Raw genomic sequence first — 21,897 nt, 5'->3', positions numbered from 1 at the left:
AGTCATCTGTGCCTGCTGTCTCCAGCGTGTCTTCAACCACGCAGCGATGTGAAGCCTCGGATGATCAAAAAGGGTTTTTTGGTGTTTTTTTAGTGTGAGAAGCTAAATGGCTGCTGAGGTGCTATACAAGCAACTGTTTTTGTAGTGGAAACGTAAAGAAAACTATACAAAGAGGTGCTTTTCATAACGATTTGACCTTTTGAGTGACAAAGGTGTGTCAGATTATAATCGTCCACCTGATGTTATTTATGAATATCAAAAACAGTCTCACAGCAATGACTTTATTGGTGTGAACACAGGCTGACAGTCAAAAAGAAAAAACCCTCTGGTATAGAACTAAATCATGGAAATGTTATGTACAGTAACTTTTAAAAGCCAAAACAGTCTGCTGCGCAACATTCAAACATCCATTCAAATTCCAGAAATAAGATTATTTTAAAATAAAGGAAAAATATAGAGTCATCACTCTGTTTTCTGTTCATTTGTCTGCTCCGAGTCATGGAAGTAGCAGCACTCGTCTCCGTGGGTACATGTTCCCTGAAAGACAAAAATAAAGAAATACTCATGAAAGCTGTTGGATTCTGATGTAGTAACGTCTGAACAGCCAGCAGTATGTTTTGGCTGTGGCTGCCGAGGCAGCGCGCAGCTTCTCTGGCAGGAAACCAGCAGTGTGTGGCGACCTGCCAAAGCAACCTATGGAGAAGACTAATTCGTCAGCACGAGTCTGCCGTTTCATTTTCCGCCCAGGACATCGAGACTTTACGGGACTAATTAGTATTTAGGTAATTGCCTGCCTTTAATTCAGAGGGACTTGAGTGTGCCAACAGTATGATAAAGAACCCGACGTGCTGAAGCGATCCTCACCTGCAGCGACTCCGTCAGCTGCTGCAACAGTAACGATGCTTTCTGCTCTTCCTCTCATTTTACTGTGCTGTGCACAAACATAGTTCTAAATGTTAAACAGGCAGAAACCCTTTTCACGTACTCCTAGTTTGTGAGAAAACCCCTCTGAGCAGAACCATGCCTGGGGTGGGCAGCCTTTTGCACAGATGGCCTCTTAGCTTTAAATGCCCAGCAGCCACAAGAACAGCATCATTTTGGTCTCCACCAAGTCATTACCAAAATGTTATGCTATGTTCACCAGCTAGTCACCATTTTCACCTTCAGTTGAGTGGGATGCAGGTAAAAGCACTATTTAAGAGTTTTTAATGTAAAAAAAAAAAAAAAAAGTGTATTTAGGTTGTGTTTAGTAAATCTGACCTGTTTGAACTTCTTGCAGGGGAAGGTCTTGAGCTGAGAAGAGTCTGTGATCTGGTTCTTTCTCTTGTTCTGGAACTTTTTCCTCTTGTCTTGCAGGTCAGCAGAGATTCCACCACTGAAGGAGAGAACAAATGAGGAGAAAGATTAACAGGAAACCAGAGAAAAGAGAATAAAAAAAAAAAATAAGTGGAGATGATAGAAGGAGCAACATGTGCAAGAAACAAAGAACACTGGAAGAACATGGACACAGCTTTTTTTTCTCTCCAAAGAAAAACTCAGGACTACTTTAAGTAACTAAACTAATTCAGGGTATTTAAGGTTTGGGGTTTTTTCCTACGAGGGCAATCTCAAAAGTAAGGTCACCTATCGTTTTAGAAATATTTACATCATTTTAAAGGTTGAAGAATTATTTATTTTTCTACATAATCACCATTTCACTCGCTGCATTTTTGCAGATGCTGTGGCAGTTTTACAATGCCCATGTCATACCCGCTTGCTGGCGCCACACAATCACCTTCTGGACAAATATTCTTTCAACTTTAGGAACAGGTGGGAGTCACTGGGTGCCTAGTCCGGATTGTAGGATGGGTGGGTGATGAAGTTCCAACCAAAGTTTTGCAGGAGAGTGACAATTTGACGAGCGATGTGCGGTCGCGCGTTGTCGTGGAGAATGCTTACGCCCTTGCTCAGCATTCCTCTTCTCTGGTTCTGAATTGCCCTTCTGAGTTTTTTTCAGTGTTTTACAGTACCTGTCAGCATTTATTGTGGCAGAAAGTCAACCAACAATACCCCCTGCACGCACTTGGCGGTAGCGTTCAGCGAGAGCTCCATTTTCATAGGGCTGCCAAGCCAAGATGGAGCGTCCCAGCGAAGCTGCGCATGCTTGTTCGGGAGTGGAGGAAGCACCGATCACAACAGTGTGGCAAACAGCCGTATGAACAGTTTCTCTACGTCACCACTGCTTTGGAGACCTTAGTTCTGGGTTTGCCCTCGTATTTCTGTTGTGTTTTGTGCGTCTTTGCAGTTTTTTCTGAAGTTGCAGTGTGTTTGACCACTCAAGGCCACCGTACTTCTTGATTCAACTGACACACATTTTAGCTGCTTTGGAAACATCAGCATGTGACACTTGTGACCTCTGGACTATTAAAAAAACGAACAAACTTGTTGTTATGGTTACCCAGCTTTGGCGCGAGCTTTGGGTCCCCAGAAGGCCTGAGGATTCTCCTGGAACCGGGTCAGGTGGCGCTTACGGGACTGAGGGTTGGCATCCTCCCTTACAGTGAAACAGGCCTCAAAGCTACAAACACACAAACATTACAGATCTGCAGGTTAGGGCTGTGCATTTTTCAGAGACAGTGGAATCTTTTAAAGCGGTAAATGTGCTCCTGATGGCTCAAAGTGGCTCACCTGGGCTCAGTGGAGAGGATCTTGAATGCGGGGCTGGTCGGAGATAATTTCTCCCTCTTTACAGGGTTGATTTTCTCCTGCAGCAGATCATCAAACATGCATGTGTGACTTTAAATGTGTTACACGATTCTGAATAAGCATGTTCACTTTTTATTTAGTGTCGACATTTCCAGCAGGACATGGAAATGTTTAAGCAACAACAGCGTGTGGCTGTGTTCAGGATTACAAAAAATAGCTTTTCTTTTTCTCCTGTAAAGTTTACCCAGCATCGCATGATGTCCCAGATGGCTGCAGGAGGGGCGTCTGTTTTGATGGCGTTTTTACAGGCGTGAGAGAGGGAGACCCTGTGGCCAGCATGGAGGAGAGCAGACCTGAAAAGAGTGAGATAGAGGAAGGATGCTCTGATGATTCAGTTTGTGAGAAATGTGAGAGGAGGAAGGTTTTCCCTACAAACAGACAAACGGAAAGCCACGGGTAAGATATTTTTTTTCCTCCTGGAATCACTGAAAACAAACAAATGTGGACATTCACACATGCACAGCAGGAGAATAACCTAAACAACAAGGTAGAAGATGCCACAGACTCCGTGTTAGATATAAATGGATGAGAGCTTTAAAGCGGGGGCAGCTATGCTCATTTCCAACTCCATATTTTTTATTTAAGGATTATACTGGAGCTTTGTATACTTGACAGTTTAAAATAATCAAAATATTCTTATTAATTTGATCCAGGGCTTTGGTGCAGCAGCCGAGTTCATCGTCTGTCTGAAAGAAGCCATTTCAGCTCCCTTGCCTTCCCCTCTCCCCTTTCAGGATTGTTTCTTCTGATTGGCTGACCCTTGCAAACAAAAGATTGCAACAACAGGTGGTATGCCTCAGTCAAAGCCGTGTGTCAGATTTCAATATCAAGGTTTGACATGTCGTGTGGAAAGAGATGCTCTTTCAAGTTACTGCTGACTTCCTTCTATCAGCAAAGTGTGTGTGTGTGTGTGTGTGTGTGTGTGTGTGTGTGTGTGTGTTACACAGTGCTTTGTAACCTTTCTGGGTGTGTGACACCTTTCTAAAGAATACATTTTGCTGTCACTGACAATTCTCTAATCAAATAAAAACTTTTTTTTAAAGACAGTAGTGTCTAACAGTGTCTGTGTGTAGTTACACAATTACACATTTGCAAAGAGTTCTTTCACAGTAAAGCTGTATCAACCAGCGAAGCGAAGTGGCAATCAGAGAGCGCGTGAACAACACTCCACGATCAAAAATGACTGCGGGTGAAATAACCGCTGCCAACTGCTTCAAAGTGACATGCATCGAGTGAATCACTTCCTGTGCGGTCGCAGCTTACGACCTACAACTAAATTTAAGAAAGCATGAGTTGTAAGTCTTTAAGAAATGCATACAGACCATCAGTTGATGCAAACTGTGTGTGTGTGTGTGTGTGTGTGTGTGTGTGTGTGTGTGTGTGTGTGTGTGTGTGTGTGTGTGTGTGTACCTAAACTGGAGCAGGGATGGAGTATTGCAGTGCATCGTGCTGCTCAGATTGTCCACGGTGTAATAAAGCGGCACATCCTCCAACTCCTGTAACACAGAGCACGTCACAGGCAATGAAGCTTCAGTCTGACAGGAAACTACGACTGAAACGTGATCACAGTCTATCTCACACAACAAAAAGCCGGCTAACGCCACCAACCACACCCACGGGACAATCCCATTAAATAGCACCTGTTCCAGCAGTGAGAGCATATATAAGAAAGGGAATGAGTACCTCAGTCACCATGCTCAGCACGCCCTCAATGCGTTTAGATGTCCCAAACCTGCAAGGGTTCCCCAACACGGCAGACAAAACCTTCTGGACGAACTCCAGGTTGTGGATGGACTCTGCCCAGATCGGACCGCCCAGCTGCAAAGAGGAGAGGTAGAGGCTTCAAATGGAGTTTTATGCATGCCCACACAGTAACAACCAGAAACAAGCAGGCCAGTTTATGGACATATAAACCATTTAAGTCAGTGATTCCCAAAGTATGTGCTGGGGACCCCTGGTGAGTTGCAAGGGTAATGCAGGCAGTCAGCTTGAACTTACATCTATGTACAGTAATACATTTATATAAATTTATTTATTTCAATAAAAAAGTGAATTAAAGCTGGTAATAGCAGGTGGTTAGTTTGTGATATTACTCATTACTCCAACCTAAATTCACTGCTATTATATTGAAGTTGATGCCCTGTTTGCATGTGACTGGGTAGCATTAGCAATTAATAGCCAACAGCCAGAGTCGTTTATGTTTCTTGAATGAAAATTTCAATGAATCCATCTTTCTCTCTTGTATTTTGATTAGAGTGAAAACTTTGGGAGGTCCCTGTGGGATTTTTCTGGTTTTAAGTGGGCCACTGCACCCTTGACTTTAAAGTCATTTTAAAAAAACTTTAATGGAGAAAAAAAAGTCAGCTACCTTTACATTTGTTCCCAAATACAATAGAATCACATTTCAGTCAGAACCTCTACAGTCAGACTGTTTTGTTCCATCAGCAGTCATTTATGTGGCCACTTGGCGCTGCTCTGGGACCGGTCATATGGAAAGCCAGGTGAGAGAACAGAGCAGCCATACAGGGAGTAGAGAATTATTAGGCAAATGAGTATTTTGTCCACATCATCCTCTCCATGCATGTTGTCTTACTCCAAGCTGTATAGGCTCGAAAGCCTACTACCAATTAAGCATATTAGTGTGATGTGCATCTCTGTAATGAGAAGGGGTGTGGTCTAATGACATCAACACCCTATATCAGGTGTGCATAATTATTAGGCAACGTCCTTTCCTTTGGCAAAATGGGTCAAAAGAAGGACTTGACAGGCTCAGAAAAGTCAAAAATAGTGAGATATCTTGCAGAGGGATGCAGCAGTCTGAAAATTGCAAAGCTTCTGAAGCGTGATCATCGAACAATCAAGCGTTTCATTCAAAATAGTCAACAGGGTCGCAAGAAGCGTGTGGAAAAACCAAGGCGCAAAATAACTGCTCATGAACTGAGAAAAGTCAAGCGTGCAGCTGCCAAGATGCCACTTGCCACCAGTTTGGCCATATTTCAGAGCTGCAACATCACTGGAGTGCCCAAAAGCACAAGGTGTGCAATACTCAGAGATATGGCCAAGGTAAGAAAGGCTGAAAGACGACCACCACTGAACAAGACACACAAGCTGAAACGTCAAGACTGGGCCAAGAAATATCTCAAGACTGGTTTTTCTAAGGTTTTATGGACTGATGAAATGAGAGTGAGTCTTGATGGGCCAGATGGATGGGCCCGTGGCTGGATTGGTAAAGGGCAGAGAGCTCCAGTCCGACTCAGACGCCAGCAAGGTGGAGGTGGAGTACTGGTTTGGGCTGGTATCATCAAAGATGAGCTTGTGGGGCCTTTTCGGGTTGAGGATGGAGTCAAGCTCAACTCCCAGTCCTACTGCCAGTTTCTGGAAGACACCTTCTTCAAGCAGTGGTACAGGAAGAAGTCTGCATCCTTCAAGAAAAACATGATTTCCATGCAGGACAATGCTCCATCACACGCGTCCAAGTACTCCACAGCGTGGCTGGCAAGAAAGGGTATAAAAGAAGAAAAACTAATGACATGGCCTCCTTGTTCACCTGATCTGAACCCCATTGAGAACCTGTGGTCCATCATCAAATGTGAGATTTACAAGGAGGGAAAACAGTACACCTCTCTGAACAGTGTCTGGGAGGCTGTGGTTGCTGCTGCACGCAATGTTGATGGTGAACAGATCAAAACACTGACAGAATCCATGGATGGCAGGCTTTTGAGTGTCCTTGCAAAGAAAGGTGGCTATATTGGTCGCTGATTTGTTTTTGTTTTGTTTTTGAATGTCAGAAATGTATATTTGTGAATGTGGAGATGTTATATTGGTTTCACTGGTAAAAATAAATAATTGAAATGGGTATATATTTGTTTTTTGTTAAGTTGCCTAATTATTATGCACAGTAATAGTCACCTGCACACACAGATATCCCCCTAAAATAGCTAAAACTAAAAACAAACTAAAAATTACTTCCAAAAACATTCAGCTTTGATATTAATGAGTTTTTTGGGTTCATTGAGAACATGGTTGTTGTTCAATAATAAAATTATTCCTCAAAAATACAACTTGCCTAATAATTCTGCACTCCCTGTAAATGACAACACAACCACACTGATTTGACTGGACACAGCACAACAGGTGGAGTTGGGTTGCTAGGCAACCTACAGATGCCCACAAACTCTAGGTAGGACAAAACAGCTTCAAAACTGTGCTCTGTATTACAAACATAAGATCAGCTGATGTGATTGGTGTTAGTCCTGCATGAACCAGCACTACACTCGACATTCTGATGTTTTTCAATTGAATCCACAGTTTCCACAGTCTGATAACTTGTGCTGCAAAGTCAATGAAGGCGATTTTAGAGTACTTCATTATTCCATCTGCTAAGACATTTTATAGAAATGCTAATTTCACTTCCCAGCAGCACTTAGCACCTCCCCACAGTGCCAAAACTAGTACCAAATGGTTTGCCAACCATGTTATTACTGTGCTCGATTAGCGTAAACCCCACACAGAATCTGTGAAGTATTTTCAAGAGGAAGATCCACCCGACAAGCTGAAGGCAGCTGTCAAAGCAACCTGGGCTTCAGTAACACCTCAGCAGGGCCAAAAGCTGATCGCCTCCATACAGTAATATGTGGTAAGGAGGAGGCCCAGCCAAGTACTGTGAATGTATCAGTGATCATATGCTTGAGAAGTGGGACATTTCTGCCATAACCACCAAAACAAAAACTGTAACCCAGAGCGAATGCTAGCACACTGACGTGACGTGTTTGTGCATCACCTGATGTCTCTGTCCGCAGTGCTCACATTCTGGTCCAACCGGTGGCCCGGTGGCAGCAGAATACTTCATGCTGAAATCAAACAGACATCGACTTTACCGCACGCAGTGATCATCAAGTAACACAGAGGGGTTCTCTGAACAGCAAACCTCACATTTAATAGTAAAGCATTTAGCCAAACGTATCCATCCATGGCTCCTTGAAGTCAACCTTTTGATTGAGTTCAACCTAAGATTTTTACATCCAAAAAGAAACAGAAACACCATAAACTGAGGACTTTATTTCAAGCCGCCAGTTCACTGATGAGCACACCTCGACTGAACCATCACACACAGAACCTCATTAGAAGCAGCAGCAGAGTGTTTAGTGTCTCACTGTTTTCCGTTGCTTGTTCTCCTGCCCATTCTCTGCAAGTGGAAAGCCCCGCAGCCGACACAGTTGTACACCAGCGCCTGCTTACTGCAACAAAGAGAGACGGGACTCAACTGCAGTGTCATTTTGTGTTTCAATACTGAGCACATCAGTCATAATATCATCTTTTAGTGTCACGTACCCAGATTTCTATTATTCTATTAGCACTTTACTTTTACCCTCACAAATCCCCCTGCTGCTGTTACTTTGTGCATTTGTTCCTGCAGTGACCCAGTTTCAGGATCATTCATCTTTCATCACACAGGATAGATCAGCCTTTGTTAGCAGACAGTGTGTGCGTGTGTGTGAGCGAGCACCTGGCTGAGTTTTTGACTGTAGCCTGTCCTGTGAAGACGCGGACGAAGACTCGAATGTAAAAGTCGACGCTGACGGACAGCAGGGGCTGGATGTATCGCTGGTACACTCCTGCCCTCTGGTCCAAACTGTGCAGGATGATACGCAGAGCCTGGAGTTCAAAGATGGAGAGAGGCACGTATTCAGCACTTTTTTTTTCTCTTGCTGTGAAAATCTGGAAAACATCTCGGATCTGTTTACAGGGATGTGAGGAAATTATGTTGGATAAGAAGTTTTATTCGGCTGCAGAGGGGTTTCTTTTTCATCAAATCAAATAGAATTTATGAGTTTTTTTTAATGATCCTTGCATTTATGTTCCATTACTGCCACTCACAGCTAGAGATTGTGTGAATTCCACTACTGTGTGGAAAACTACTTGTGCTATATGCAGCATGAAATCAGATCATGATAGCACATGAGAAGGTGGGAAAAAGAAGAAAGACCTTTATGAGAACACCACACATGTTCTGGCTGTGGTGCAAACACATTCACCAGTTGCTCTTTTCTTGTATTTCTGCCAAAGAAAATATTCAACGAGAACGGCGTTGTCTACACGATGACTCTTTGGATGGTTGCCCAAGCATACTGTGTAATTTATTGTTATCCATCTGGATCCCACTGAGACAGCTGCATGTTTGACTTAGATGACTCGATAAGCCCTTCACCCTTATTTTAAAAAGCCACCTACAGTCTTCCTGTCTCATGTTTCCCTACAGGCAGGTAACAGTCGTGACTTTCACTCATCAAATAAGTGTAAAATTTATCCTTCTGCTTTTCAAACATGTAGAATTGTGTGGTATATATTTTATGTCTTTTACTTTTTTCTGTATTTTTTGCATATATTTTGTTATTTTACTAATATTTCATTTCAATCCAATTCATTTTTATTTATATAGTGCCAAATCACAACAACAGTCTCCTTATATTATAAAGGTAAAGACCCTGCAATAATACAGAGAAAACTCACAAATCTGACAAAACATGAGAAAGCACTTAGTGATGGTGGGAAAGAAAAACTCCCTTTTAACAGGAAGAAACCTCCAGCAGAACCAGGCTCAGGGAGGGGCGGGGCCATCTGCTGTGACCCGTTGGGATGAGGGGAGGGAGACGAGACAAAGGCATACTGTGAACGTGATCCAAAGATTAATCAATTACTAATAATTAAACACATAATGAGTTTAGAAGAAACACCCAGTGGATCAGGGGAAGCACCGAGCAGCCAAGGCCTATTGCTGCATATATAAGGGAGGATTCGGGGTCACCTGATCCAACCCTAACTTTATCCCTTATCAAAAAGGAAAGTTTTAAGCCTAATCTTAAAGGTAGAGAGTGTTTGTCTCCCAAATCTTAACAGGAAAGGGAGCCACAAGTAAGCCTGCAGTCTGAGAGTGAAGTTATCTACTGGGGTGATACAGTACTCTGAGGTTTTTAAGATAAGATGGGGGATGATTATTAAAGATCTTTTATGTCCTGGATTTAACAGGGAGCCAGTGAAGAGAAGCCAAAACAGGAGAAATATGTTCTTCCTTTCTAGTCCCTGTCAGTACTCTCGCTGCATCATTTTGGATCAACTGAAGGCTTTTCAGGGAGTTTTCTAATTACATGTAATAAAACAGTCAATTCTGAGTCTCTCATCCCGAAACTGACTCCAACATCTTGGACTGCAGCTGGTGACGGCTGTCCCGGTGATCCGTTACTAGCCGGAGGTCCAACTTACACTGTACCTGAAGCAAGTGCAGGCTTGATGCCTTCAGGTTGAACAGAAAGTAGAGTCACCATCTGCGGTCCAAAATGGAGGAGCTGGAGATGATCCACAAGAAGAGGAACTTCTGGAGAGGTAGCCAATCATTGCTCTGCTATTTCTTTTCCCAAAGTGTGCACACTGAAGGATTATAACCTCAGACAATCGCAACAAGAATAAAATATCATTTGTTTTTGACGTCACGAAAACTCACTTGGCTAAATTGAACGTACGATTACTTACAGCGTCACCGTCTCACTCAGATACATTCTGCATGCTTACACACTAATGCAAACATGACTGTGCATGTACTGCAATGTGTCATTTTCACATTTCTGAGAGTGAGCCAGAGTGTGGAGAGTGTTTGTTTGTGTGTATACTCTGTGCCCTCACCATTTCATGACAATATTTGGCTTTGATGGAGACTGAACCGTATTTGCTGTAGCAAGTCTCTCCACTGTTTCCTGCCATCACCGCCATGTCTGTACAGGTTATACATAAAAGACCTGAGGGGGGGGGGGAGAAGACGAGAAATCTAAAAGACTGAAATTTATAAACCTGCAGTGGCAGCTTAACCGTGTAGATTAGACATCATACATATACACAAAAAGACACACACACACACACACACACACACACACACTATTCTCTGCTTTGTGACAAACAAAGTGATTTTGACACTTAAAGTGGATCAAACCAAACAAGAATTATTTCACTAACAATCTCTCGCCCACTTCTGAGCAGCTGCCAAACTGATTTTATGGTGAATTTTGAAAAGTAATCTGAATTCACTTCAGATGCAACGCAGTGTTGAAAACAGCTCCGTGTGGTGTCAGCTTCTACCTCCATTATTGGGCTACATACAACAGGCCATTAAGCTGGCAAGGAGCACTTTACCGAGCTCCTTAGTGTACGATCTTTACTTTAGAATATGAAGCACCTAGAGGTGGCTGTTGTTGTGATTTGTTGCTATAAAAATCACATTTAATTGAAACTTTCAGCCAGTTAACATTTAGTCTATCACACACATGCACCATGCTGTTGGCTTTTTAAAAGACTGCATACATGCATGTGTCAGCAGCCTCTGCACTAGTTGAATATTTGCAGTTACAACAGTGATCTGAAACTTTCCACATCCCTGAAAGTGATGAAACCTAGAGGAGCTGCTACGGTGAACTACCCACCTCCTTCACTGACAGACTGAACGGCAGCATCCAGGAAAGAGGCCGGGCTACCGTAGGGATCCAGATCAATGACGTCATAGCGATCCTTCTTCGCTCGCATGTCATACATCAGCATGCTGTGTTTAAAACCCGAGAGAGAAATTTTTATTTATTTATCTTAAATGGTAAATTTGGATAAAAGCAACAAAAAAAGATGCTCATGAGAAATGTGAACAGGAGGTCAAAGATCAAAAGTGAAGAACAATGAAACAAGAAGTAATGGGGGGGAAAGAAGATGGTACTGAACAGTGGAGCTGATAAAAGTGGGAAGTAAAGCAGCAGAACATGCTGACTAGTCATACCTGGCATCTCTGCAGCTGGCCTGGAGCAGGTGGCTCACTCCGTTGTACTGGGCATTCCTGGCGATCAGAGCCGCCGCCTTAGCAGAGAAGTCGTTGGCAGTGACGCTCTGCAGGCCTGGGACCTCCAGAGCAAAACGCACCGAGCGCAAACCAGATGCTGCTAGGCCCTCCAGGACTCGCAGACCACGCTGACACAAAAGGTTTGGGGAAACACACTTAACGTTCCACAAAGACACACACATGCACTCTTTGGCCTCTTGGCAGCAACAGAAACAAGTCCTGAAAACGAAAATTACACATTGCCGGCCAAAAATTACGAGCTCTTTAATCAAAGAGTTGCTTTACGTTTTTGAATATACACCACATCTTCCAAATATATGGTGTAGTAGTCTCTGATATAATTCAGGTGTTCCTATCACTTCCAAGGCCACAGGTGTATAAAAACAAGCAAATTTGTGGGAACAGTTTGGGGATGGCCCCTTCCTGTTCCAGCATGACTGCACATCAGTGCACAAAGCAAAGTCCATAAAGACACGGATGAGCGAGTTTGGTTTGGAACAACTTGACTGGCTTTCACAGAATCCTGACCTCAACTCGACAGAACACCTTCGGGATGAATTAGAGTGGAGACTGTTAGCCAGGGCTTCTCATCCAATATCTGTGTCTCACCTCACAATACACTTCTACAAGAATGCTCAAAAATTCCCATAAGCACTCCTAAACCTTGAGTAAGATTTTCCCACAAGAGAGCAAGTTTACAGTTACAACTAGATTTACTCTCATTTCGCTTCATTTTGGTCTCCAATAACTCGATAATAACAATAAAAAAAGAATCCAACTCTTTAACAACAACATTCTTCACTGAGCTCATGATTGATCATCGACTCTGCAAAAGAATGCAAAGACTGACTGGAAGACACAGAAACAGTGCTGAGGAGGATTTTATGTTTACTTATATGGAACAACTCTTTATTTTTCTCAGGTCAATTCACAACTGCTGGAACAGAAAATGTGAAAACGTTGCTCCCTCTGTGTACATATTCCCTCAAAGGCTACGTTCACACTGCAGGTCTTAATGCTCAATTCCGATTTTTTGATCAAATCTGATTTTTTTGTCTGCGTGTTCACACTACAAATAAAATGCGACAGCAAACGCGCTCTAGTGTGAACGCTCAAAGCGGCCCGCATGCGCAAAAGAAGACTTCACACACAACGCACTCTGTTTAGACCCAGAGCAAACAGTATTGTTTGACTGATGGCCCTTAATATAAAGAGTTCGGACTTTACATTTCCCAATTTTTGCTTTAAGTTATTTTGTTATTTACATAATAATGTAAATAACCTAATAATGATCCTTATTGCTGTTTTAGAGAGGAGCGGTGCTTCAAAGGATAGTTGCAGATTTCTGTCAGAATCTGCAGATTATACAGTACAAATAAAATGTTCACGTTTCTCCAACATCGTCTTCCCAACAGTTTCACTGACATCTACACTGGATGGCCAGAGAAGCGTTCGCGATGTCTTCTCTGGCGCTTCTCTGGCGCTTCTCTGGCGCTTCTCTGGCGCTGATAATTGGCGTCTGTCTTGTGTCAGTGACGTAAAAGACGGATTTAATGCGACCTGACCGTTCAAACAGCAGTCGCTTTCTAAAACATCGGATATGTATCGGATTCAGTACCACATACGAAAGTGACCCAGATCGGATTTGAAAATATCGGATTTGTGCTGTTCACACTGTCATACCATGATCGGATATGGGTCGCATAGGGTCAAAAAAAAATCGGATTTGATGTGCTTTCGCCTGCAGTGTGAACGTAGCCAAAAAAACATTTTCATTTTGAAGCTGGTCGCTGCTCTCATGTTTTTCCTTCCTTATTGAGAATTAATCAACTCAAAGTGAAACTGAAACTAATTAAAAAAATGTGAGAGCTGTATTCAGGGAAAGCTGGGATCACCAGCAACTGTTCTAATTAACAAAACAAAGACAAAAACCTTCAGTCTAATGACACTAATGAGATTATATCAACTTCATAACATGTTTTGAAGTTTCTTGAAAATGATCCAATTGCCTCTCGACCACTTGTGGCCCCCAAAGTGTGAAATTGGCCTCTATCGAAGGATTTTCCACTGGAACCAGTGCATATGATTTTAGCATGGGAGGTCCCTCTGGGCAGTAATAATACCTGGCTTTTAGATACAGAACCATTCACATAGAAATACAAGTACACCACTTGTTCTGCCTTGTTCATGTTCATTATCATCCTAAAGTCTTCAGATGGTATTTAATTTAACTTCCACACGTGAATAAATCAGGTTCTGGATCGTACGCATGAACAAAACCTTCTAAACTAGAAGCTGGATACATGTACCATTAAAATCCTGCATTTGTATTCATACATAGCAATAAAAGCCTGTTGGTGTGCCACTGCACTAAAAAATACATAAATAAATCACTCTTACATACCTCACATCTCTCCCCCGCAGCTGCCGTTACAGCTGGCTCCTCTGATCCGTTTTTCTCCTCCGTCTGTGCCTCGGCCTCGTTTGTCTCCTCTGACAGAGAGACCACCACCCTCTCCTGTTCGCCTGGCACCACCACCTTCACCCCTCGCTGAGCCAGCAGCTCTCTCGCAAACTCTGTGATCACAGCACATCTGGAAAGAAGAAAGGGAATGTTTACTTATAAACACACACGTGAGAGAAAAATGAGAACGGGGTCCAGGCAGAGCAGTAACTCTCAGGACTTTCTCTCTCCTTCAGACACATCTCCTGTGACACGGGAGATGTGTCCACACAGATGAAAGACCAATAAGAAAATTAGAGAGAGAAAAAAAAAAATCACAAATCCTGCTCTGTAGTTTCTTGTAGTTGTGGCTCGATCTTTCCAAAGATGCTCAAACAAGGTTGTCAAACAGCAACTGAGTGATGAGTTTTCTTTGTAAAGAGAGCAGCCGTGTCCTGCTGAAGGTTTTAGGTTTTCAGTCTTGAGTGTTGCTCTGAAGTGTTCGTCTCTCAAAACTACCTTGCAAAAAGACACATTTAATGAATCTAGATGGTTTCTTGAGAACAAAGAGCAGGTCTCGATTGTGCCACTATGTGGCCAGTAGTAAAAAATATATGTTATGGTTCGTTTTTTGTTTGTTTTTTGTTTTAATGGCAAGTTCTTAAAAATTCATCCTGTAAAAAAGAAAGGTCAACAAAGCTCAGGAAGTTTGTTGATTGTTTAACAATGCAAATACTTTTGAGGCCACTGTAGAAGCGATTTCTAACAATCTTCTCCCTGACCAGGGAAAGTCACCAGCATTTCAGGGGTTTTTGTGACTTTTTTCTATTAATTAACACACTTTTGTTAATGAAATGACAGGAAAAGCAGATTATTACTGTACATAAAGGATGGATGAAGCCACAGGGACGTCACCGTCTGATGAAAGTGAAATCCTGCCCCGAGGCAGGCCACTTCACCACCGGGACTCTTCTACTACCATGTTAAATGATGCAGTGTTCACGTTTTCCCAAACAGAATTGCACATTATGAACAGTTTTCCACTTTGGCTCAGTCCATTTTAAATGGGCTTTGGCCCCTAAAACAAAACATGCCTGTTTCTAATGCAGTGCTGCCTGAGGGCATCCAGTAATGATTTATGGCCTTGTCCAGTCCGCACAGAGATTTCTGTAATTTTACAGAATTTTTGGATTTTGATTTTTCTCAGATTGGTGAACCTGTGGCCAACTTTATTTCTGACAAACTGTCTCTCTAAGATGCTTTTTTGATTCTCCTTCATGTTACTGACCTGTTGCCAAATAACCTAATTAGTTGAAAAATGTTTGTCCGAGTGATCCTTTATAGTATCACTTACTTTTCCAGCCTTTATTCCCCACAGCCCAACGTTTAAGACGTGCAATTGCCATAAAATTCAAAATGAGCAAATAATTTAATAAAATGTCTCAGTTTATGCACTGCAATGTGTTTTTATTTACATTTTACACAGGGTCCCAACTTTTTGCACTTGGGATTATATACTGGTTTGTGTCTGTGTTGCTCTGGATAATTAATTAAACACGAGTTACTATAACAGAAACACAGGAAGAAGTGAGACTTCAGGACAGAGTCAATGCATGGATCATCTGAGCCATGAAAATAAAGAAACTGCATATGTTCACAGTGCATATGTTTGGGGAATACGTACTATTTTATTAGTATAATGGGCATGCTAGACACAATTACCACCTGCTGTAATTTGTTTTACAGAAGTAATATCCTTGTGCTAAACAAGACGCTCTATTTACACCACATATTCCTACTAAACGCACATGTCACAGTTCACTGAGTCACTTTAGTGTTAATGTTAGGAGGTAGGGCTGGGCGATATGACCCAAAATTCATATCTCGATATTTTTTAGCTGGATGGCGATATAAGATATATCTCGATATATTTTTTTAAAGCCATAAAGTAAGAACAAGAAGAGAGTTCTTAGTCAAAGCTGTGTCCCAGATGTCACACAGGCACTTTTATTAACATAGAGCAGATGTACATAAAATTTACTCAAAAATAAATTATGAGCATTTATTAAATAATAATGCTCCATAAATAAAAGAAAACAATGTTGTTTTTGTGCATAACAAAAAGCTCACAATTGTGCAGTCAAAATGTAAACTAAAAGACGCTGAGCATAGTAACAAAGACAGATTTCACAGCTGCTCTGTTCCCTACTTGTACTGCGTGACTGACAGCCTGGAGTTTGAAATCCGCTTCGCAACCACGTCTCTTAACAGGTGCCATTTATGGTCCTTATACACAGTAGGGTAATATTACGTTGAAGCACAGTACGTATCACTCCGCGAGGCTCAGCCGTAATGCTCCGACAATCCATCAAGCGGTGCAGCTCCGTAGCTTACCAAAGTCGTACTAAAACATTTTTTGACAGATTGCTGAGCGCCGTGTTCCACATAAAATCGGTTCGCGGCCATCAAGCACAACCAGAATTCATACATAAGGCGCGCTGTCAACTTTTGAGAAAATGAAAGGATTTTAGTCCGTGCAGCACCTCTGGGCTGCATGGCGTTAGCGTGGTTAGCTCGTTAGCGTGGTTAGCTAGCTAACACATTGACGCCGTCCAGCCCCACGCACGGGGCGATGCGCAGTAACTCGTTAACGGAGATTTGCCGTGTCCATCTTGTCGCTTCCTGCAGGTGAAGCGATGGGGGAGGAGGGGGAGTTGTGTTCAGTGAAAGAGAGGCGAGGCCGAGTAACGTTGCGTAGAGACGGAAGTGGACGAAAGAGAGGCAAACTTGCGGCTCCACAAGTATAATTATAACGTAACATAGACTATATCGATATAAAGGATATTGTCAGATCTTATATCTCGTATAAAAATATATCGATATTTTTTAAAAACTCGATATATCGCCCAGCTCTATTAGGAGGGTATACTTAAGGCTACCGCACAGGTTACAGGAGTGGGTACAGAGCTGCATTCTAGGGGCGACCGCAGCTCAGGGGGTTGGGAAGCGCATCTGTAACCAGAAGGTTGCCGGTTTGATCCCCGGGCTCTGTGTCCTGGTCGTTGTGTCAAGACACTTTACCCTACCGCCTACTGGTGTTGGTGAGAGGGGCCGATGGCGCGATATGGCAGGCTCCCTTCTGTCAGGCTGCCCCAGGGCAGCTGTGACTACAACTGTAGCTTACTTCCACCAGTGTGTGAATGCGAGAGTGAATGAATAGTGGCATTGTAAAGCGCTTTGGGTGCCTTGAAAAGCTCTATATAAATCCAATCAATTATTATTATTATTATTAGATTTAATCAGAGCTACAAAAATCAGTCTTAATTACATACCTACAGAGTTTAGCTTGTCCAACTCTCTGACATATAGACCCAACAAGTAGGGCCTTGTCTCTCTTTAATATGTTTCATAAAGTGTCAATGACATAGTCAAAACATGCTTATATCACATCTCAATGAGCCTGGAAAAACCTGGATTTAGACACCTTATTTTATCTAAATCACACTTTGACTGTTACTGTTCCATCAGTTTTTCTTTTAACATGGAGACAGTTGTGGATACTTTGCAAGTGGCAATAAAGGCGAAGTTCATACTCACGTTAAATCTCTGTTGAACTCCTGCACTGGGTTATAAAACACCTCATTGGCACTGGGGAACAAGATGGCTGCCTTTCCCTCTTTAACCACTGTCTCTCCTGGTAACAGTCCCACAGAAGGCATCTTCTCCTGGTCACCTGTAGAGATAGTGGCGGACTGGCCCGTGCCATCTGCTGAAGATTCAGCAGATGCAGCTGGAGGGTTAGAGGCAGGAACTTCAGTTTCCATGAATCTCACTCCCCTGCTAGCAGCAGCTGCACTCCACCGAAATCCGTGTCCGGCTGAATGCGTGCGAGAGGGATGCAGGTGATGGGAGATGATGAAGGGGAACAGCCGGGCTGTCCGCACCAGCATAAAGCCACAATGGCTGCAAGGAAACACACATTTAAAATGTCTTAAGTAATATGTTGGCTTAAAAAAAGAACAACCTCACAGTTTCCTCAACACAGACTTGAATCACGCACACCTTCAATAAAGAGCCGTTACATGCAATTCTTAATGGTACACTACAGCCTTGGCAGTCATCAGATCTCAAAAAATATGGGTTATTTTGTGTGAGACAGCACACACTACAACCATGACAATACCACATCAGTAGAGCTTGACTCGTCTGGAGTTCATGCTTTTGAAGAATCAATGGGTGTTCTGCCATTAACCATTAACCAGATGATCTCTAGCTGATTTCTTTGAATGAGCAGCTAAGCAGCTGTTAATCACTTTTTTGATTAATAAAAATAAATGAAAGTGAGAGGTGCAATTTTCTTAGTGTTCTTAGAAAAGCTTTAAACGGTAAATAGGTTTTCTGACCGAACTTGGAAACTCATATTTCATTTGTGATGTGACAAAAAGCCACATACCCGAGCCTTTCCTTTCACTGGAGTGTGAATGAACACATTCATATGCATTTTAGCACACTAGTTTATCGTGCTCATCAAAACGTTAATGGTATCCTTTGAGTCCCCAAAGAAGTTTTAACTTTTTAAATGGCTTACACAGCTGCTGCAGAGTACAGGTTCGCCCAGTCACTGATGGATTAAGACTCCTTCAGCACTTGAATATGAAATATCCTCTAAAATGTACTTTTAACTCACCTTTGTAGCTTCTACAGTTCAGTCGTTCAATAAAATAACAGTGAGTAAATCTCTGCTCTGTTGAAACGGAGCAGAAACGGATGTTACTACGGTAACGTTTCTGCATACAACATACATTATCGCCGCAAACTAATTAGCATGTTGACTAGCTAGGCTAAATAAGCAAAGGTTAAGTGCTTTTACCCGTGTCACCTCCTCTGCGTGGACACTGGCTCTCCTGTTTTCTCAGAAGTTTTATTATTTTGTTTCCAAAGCAACGGGCACCCCTGTGCTAGCTGTCTACTCTCTGTTACACACCGCTTGCGGTTCGCTCTCACATTAACACATGGAAGCTGCCATGTTTGAAGCGAGCGACTCTACGGAGGCCCGCGCGGGCAGAAAATAGAGCGCTAAAAAGGCTTGCTCCCCGCCCCCTCCCCTAACCTCCGCCTACAGCCATGTAATGTAAGGGAAACTGTGTAACGTGAGGACACATGAGAGAGAGGGTCTATCGCTCTGCCGCTGCGCAAACTGGCCTACTTTCCCCCGCAGTGAACATGCGAGGAAACTGGAAAACACATCATGATTAATCTAATTTAATCTCACCGTGCCCGAAGTTAGTGATGCATTCTGATGAAAAGGCTAAACATAGCCTATGGATTAACTCAGACCTATGATGTGAGGAGATAAAAACTGCCTTAGAGAGAATAAGGTCAGCTCGGGTCAGTGCCGTGCGGCTGTACGCGTTGTACAGGAGCGGTTAATGAAATGTAGGTCGTTATTGCGTGACAATGATGAGACAATTAAAAGCTTGCGTTTGTGCTGCTCTTGCCATTTTCTTGCAGATGACAATGCTGTCACACCCAGGGTACTGTGAGTATGTATTTCCTGTCTTATTTTTATTATAGAGAACAATGCTGGAAAGCTGTAGCCGCACCAACTACAAGGGCTTTTTGCACAATATCAGCAGTGCAGTCCAGAAGAGGGTCACTGTGTCACTGTCTCTGTTTTGTCCTTCTGTGGCAATCTAATTACCACACAGCAAACGCGGGTCTGTTAATATCCCAGTAGATAAAAACGACATTTTTATTCAGATAATGTGGCGAACATTAGAACCCAGCAGTTCCTAGCAAGCATGATCTCCCCTACAATAAGCCCGACTTCCTAGACAGTTATGTCCTATTTCAGATGCTTGTCCTTTATTCGATTATCTTTTATTGCCACTGCAGAAATCCTATCACTTTGTACTCATTATTTAAAAGCATAAAACATGCTGAAAACATTGTGATTCATAAACTCACTGGACACTTTATCAGCTACACCTCTTCATCTACTTGTAAATTCAGTTTTTGAATCAGTCAATCCCATGACATCAGCTCAGTGCATTCACACCGGTAGATATGGTCAAGATAGCCTGCTCACGTTTGATGTCCAAAATATCTAGTGAGCCCCAGTTCTCTGGGTGAAAATGCCTTGTTGATGTCAGAGGTCAAAGGAGAATTGCCAGACTGCTTCAAGCTGAAGGCAACAGCAATGAAATAACCACTTGTTAAAACCAAGGTATGCAGAAGAGCATCTCTGAATGCACAACATGTCAAACCTTGAAGAAGCTGCACTACAGCAGCAGCAGACTGTACTGCTGTCAGCTAAGAACAGGAAACTGAGGTTACAGTTGACAGGGGCTCAAAAAAATGAGATAAGCGAAGATTGGAAAAATGCTGTCTGGTGTGAGGCATCTTTGCATGGATCCATCCTTCAGATCCGTCACTGTACTCAAGTAGTGTCCACAGTCACCAGATCCCAATCCAGTAGACAACTTTCAGGATTGGTGGAATGGGAGGCTGACATGATGAATGTGCAGCTATCAAATCTGCAGCAACTGTGTGATGCTGTCATGTCAAATATGGACCAAAATCTCAGAGGAATGCTTCCACACGTTGTTGAATGTGTGCCACAGAAAATGCCTTCAAAATCAGCTGATTGCAACTTTTATGAGTCTTACTACGAGCCTGCATTGAGGCCAAGATTATTTTGATAAAATACTTGCATGTTTTTTTCAGGTTTCAACAAGGTGCTCTGCTACACCTACAGCTCTACTGAAGCATAAGATGTATGGAAATGTACACTACAGCATTCTATATGATAATAATAATAATAATGGATTGCATTTATATAGCGCTTTTCGGGACCCCTCGAAGTGCTTTACAATACCACTATTCATTCACTCTCACATTCATACACTGGTGAAGGGAAACCACAGTTGTAGCTTGTAGCTATATGAGTACTGTAACAACTGCTAAAGCCATTACTGGTTTAAGTACAGTTTCTCTCACTATATTTTTTTTACATTAACAAGTCTTCTGCGTGTGCTAACAATAAAATAGCTGAACTGAATTATTACAGTATTGCACATTTTGCATTGTAATACATTGTACAACAATCCTACTAATACTACTACTAATAATGATGATAATGAAGATAATATAAATAATATAAATAATTATGATAATGATGATTGTAGTATATGTATGTTTGTGTGTTCACTATTGCATCCTAGACAAGTGCCCAATCTTGATGAAACTTTGCATAAACACTGCCTCGGGCAACATCTATGCCATATATAAATATCTGATACAATTCCCACAATCGTATTTATTTATATACAGTAAAATTGGTTCTTGTTTCTCAGATTAGATTCAGCTTGTATTTTGGGTTAACCTGTATTATTTTAATATTGTGTGGTAGAAGAACATTTCCTTTATTTCCCTGTTACATCAGTCTAAATGAGCACACTGTCAAACTCAATCCTGAGATTGTCCTTTAGCTGACATGCAGAGAGGGCATGTGCGCTTTTGGCACAGATCTCACGCTGTGTTTTAATGTAAGCAATTTGGGGGGGCGGGGGACCCAACAACCTGAAATTAAAATAAAATAAGTACAGCAATGGTTACCATTTTATTCCTGAAACAGAGCTCCAGCTCTCCTGGTGAAGTGTAAGTTATACCTGATTACCTAAAGATGGTTTTTGTTTTCTGTGCTGTTTGGAATTTCACCTGGCTACAAATATTTTATAGGTAACAACTTGAACAGTAGAGCGAATGAGTTACACTGAAAAGCAATATATTGCATATACAGCAGGCTTTCTCGTATTCACTATCAAATATCTACCATCTG

The 21,897-nt window shown here is 42.2% G+C and overlaps 1 protein-coding gene across 3 annotated transcripts; it reads right to left on the bottom strand.

The window, feature by feature from the left end:
- Window positions 1-267: 267 nt before the first annotated feature.
- On the bottom strand, window positions 268-19,106 carry trmt1 (tRNA methyltransferase 1). Of its 3 annotated transcripts, XM_085276060.1 has the most exons (17): window positions 18,928-19,106; window positions 18,745-18,801; window positions 17,655-18,020; window positions 14,019-14,208; window positions 11,555-11,742; window positions 11,214-11,329; window positions 10,423-10,535; window positions 8,252-8,400; window positions 7,899-7,982; window positions 7,526-7,595; window positions 4,429-4,563; window positions 4,156-4,241; window positions 2,930-3,038; window positions 2,668-2,744; window positions 2,438-2,557; window positions 1,261-1,375; window positions 268-537 (listed from the first exon to the last, which is right to left on the bottom strand). In XM_085276060.1, exons 3-17 carry the CDS (start codon window positions 18,005-18,007, stop codon window positions 463-465), a joined length of 1,980 nt encoding a protein of 659 aa, XP_085132186.1. In that variant the 5' UTR covers window positions 18,008-18,020; window positions 18,745-18,801; window positions 18,928-19,106; the 3' UTR covers window positions 268-462. The 3 variants fall into 3 exon arrangements, with proteins under 3 accessions (XP_085132186.1, XP_085132184.1, XP_085132185.1); XM_085276058.1 differs by lacking the exon at window positions 18,745-18,801; XM_085276059.1 differs by lacking the exon at window positions 18,928-19,106 and having other exon boundaries at window positions 18,745-18,916.
- Between the last annotated feature and the right edge of the window lie 2,791 nt (window positions 19,107-21,897).

The sequence above is a fragment of the Mchenga conophoros genome, linkage group LG6 (genome assembly GCF_057382185.1).
Source record: "Mchenga conophoros isolate Kocher_MC1m ecotype Shallow Benthic linkage group LG6, M_conophoros_male_GT1.1, whole genome shotgun sequence".
Classification (NCBI taxonomy): Eukaryota; Metazoa; Chordata; class Actinopteri; order Cichliformes; family Cichlidae; genus Mchenga; species Mchenga conophoros.
Note: the sequence above shows the minus strand (reverse complement) of the source record. Positions and strands in the feature narration are given on the sequence as shown.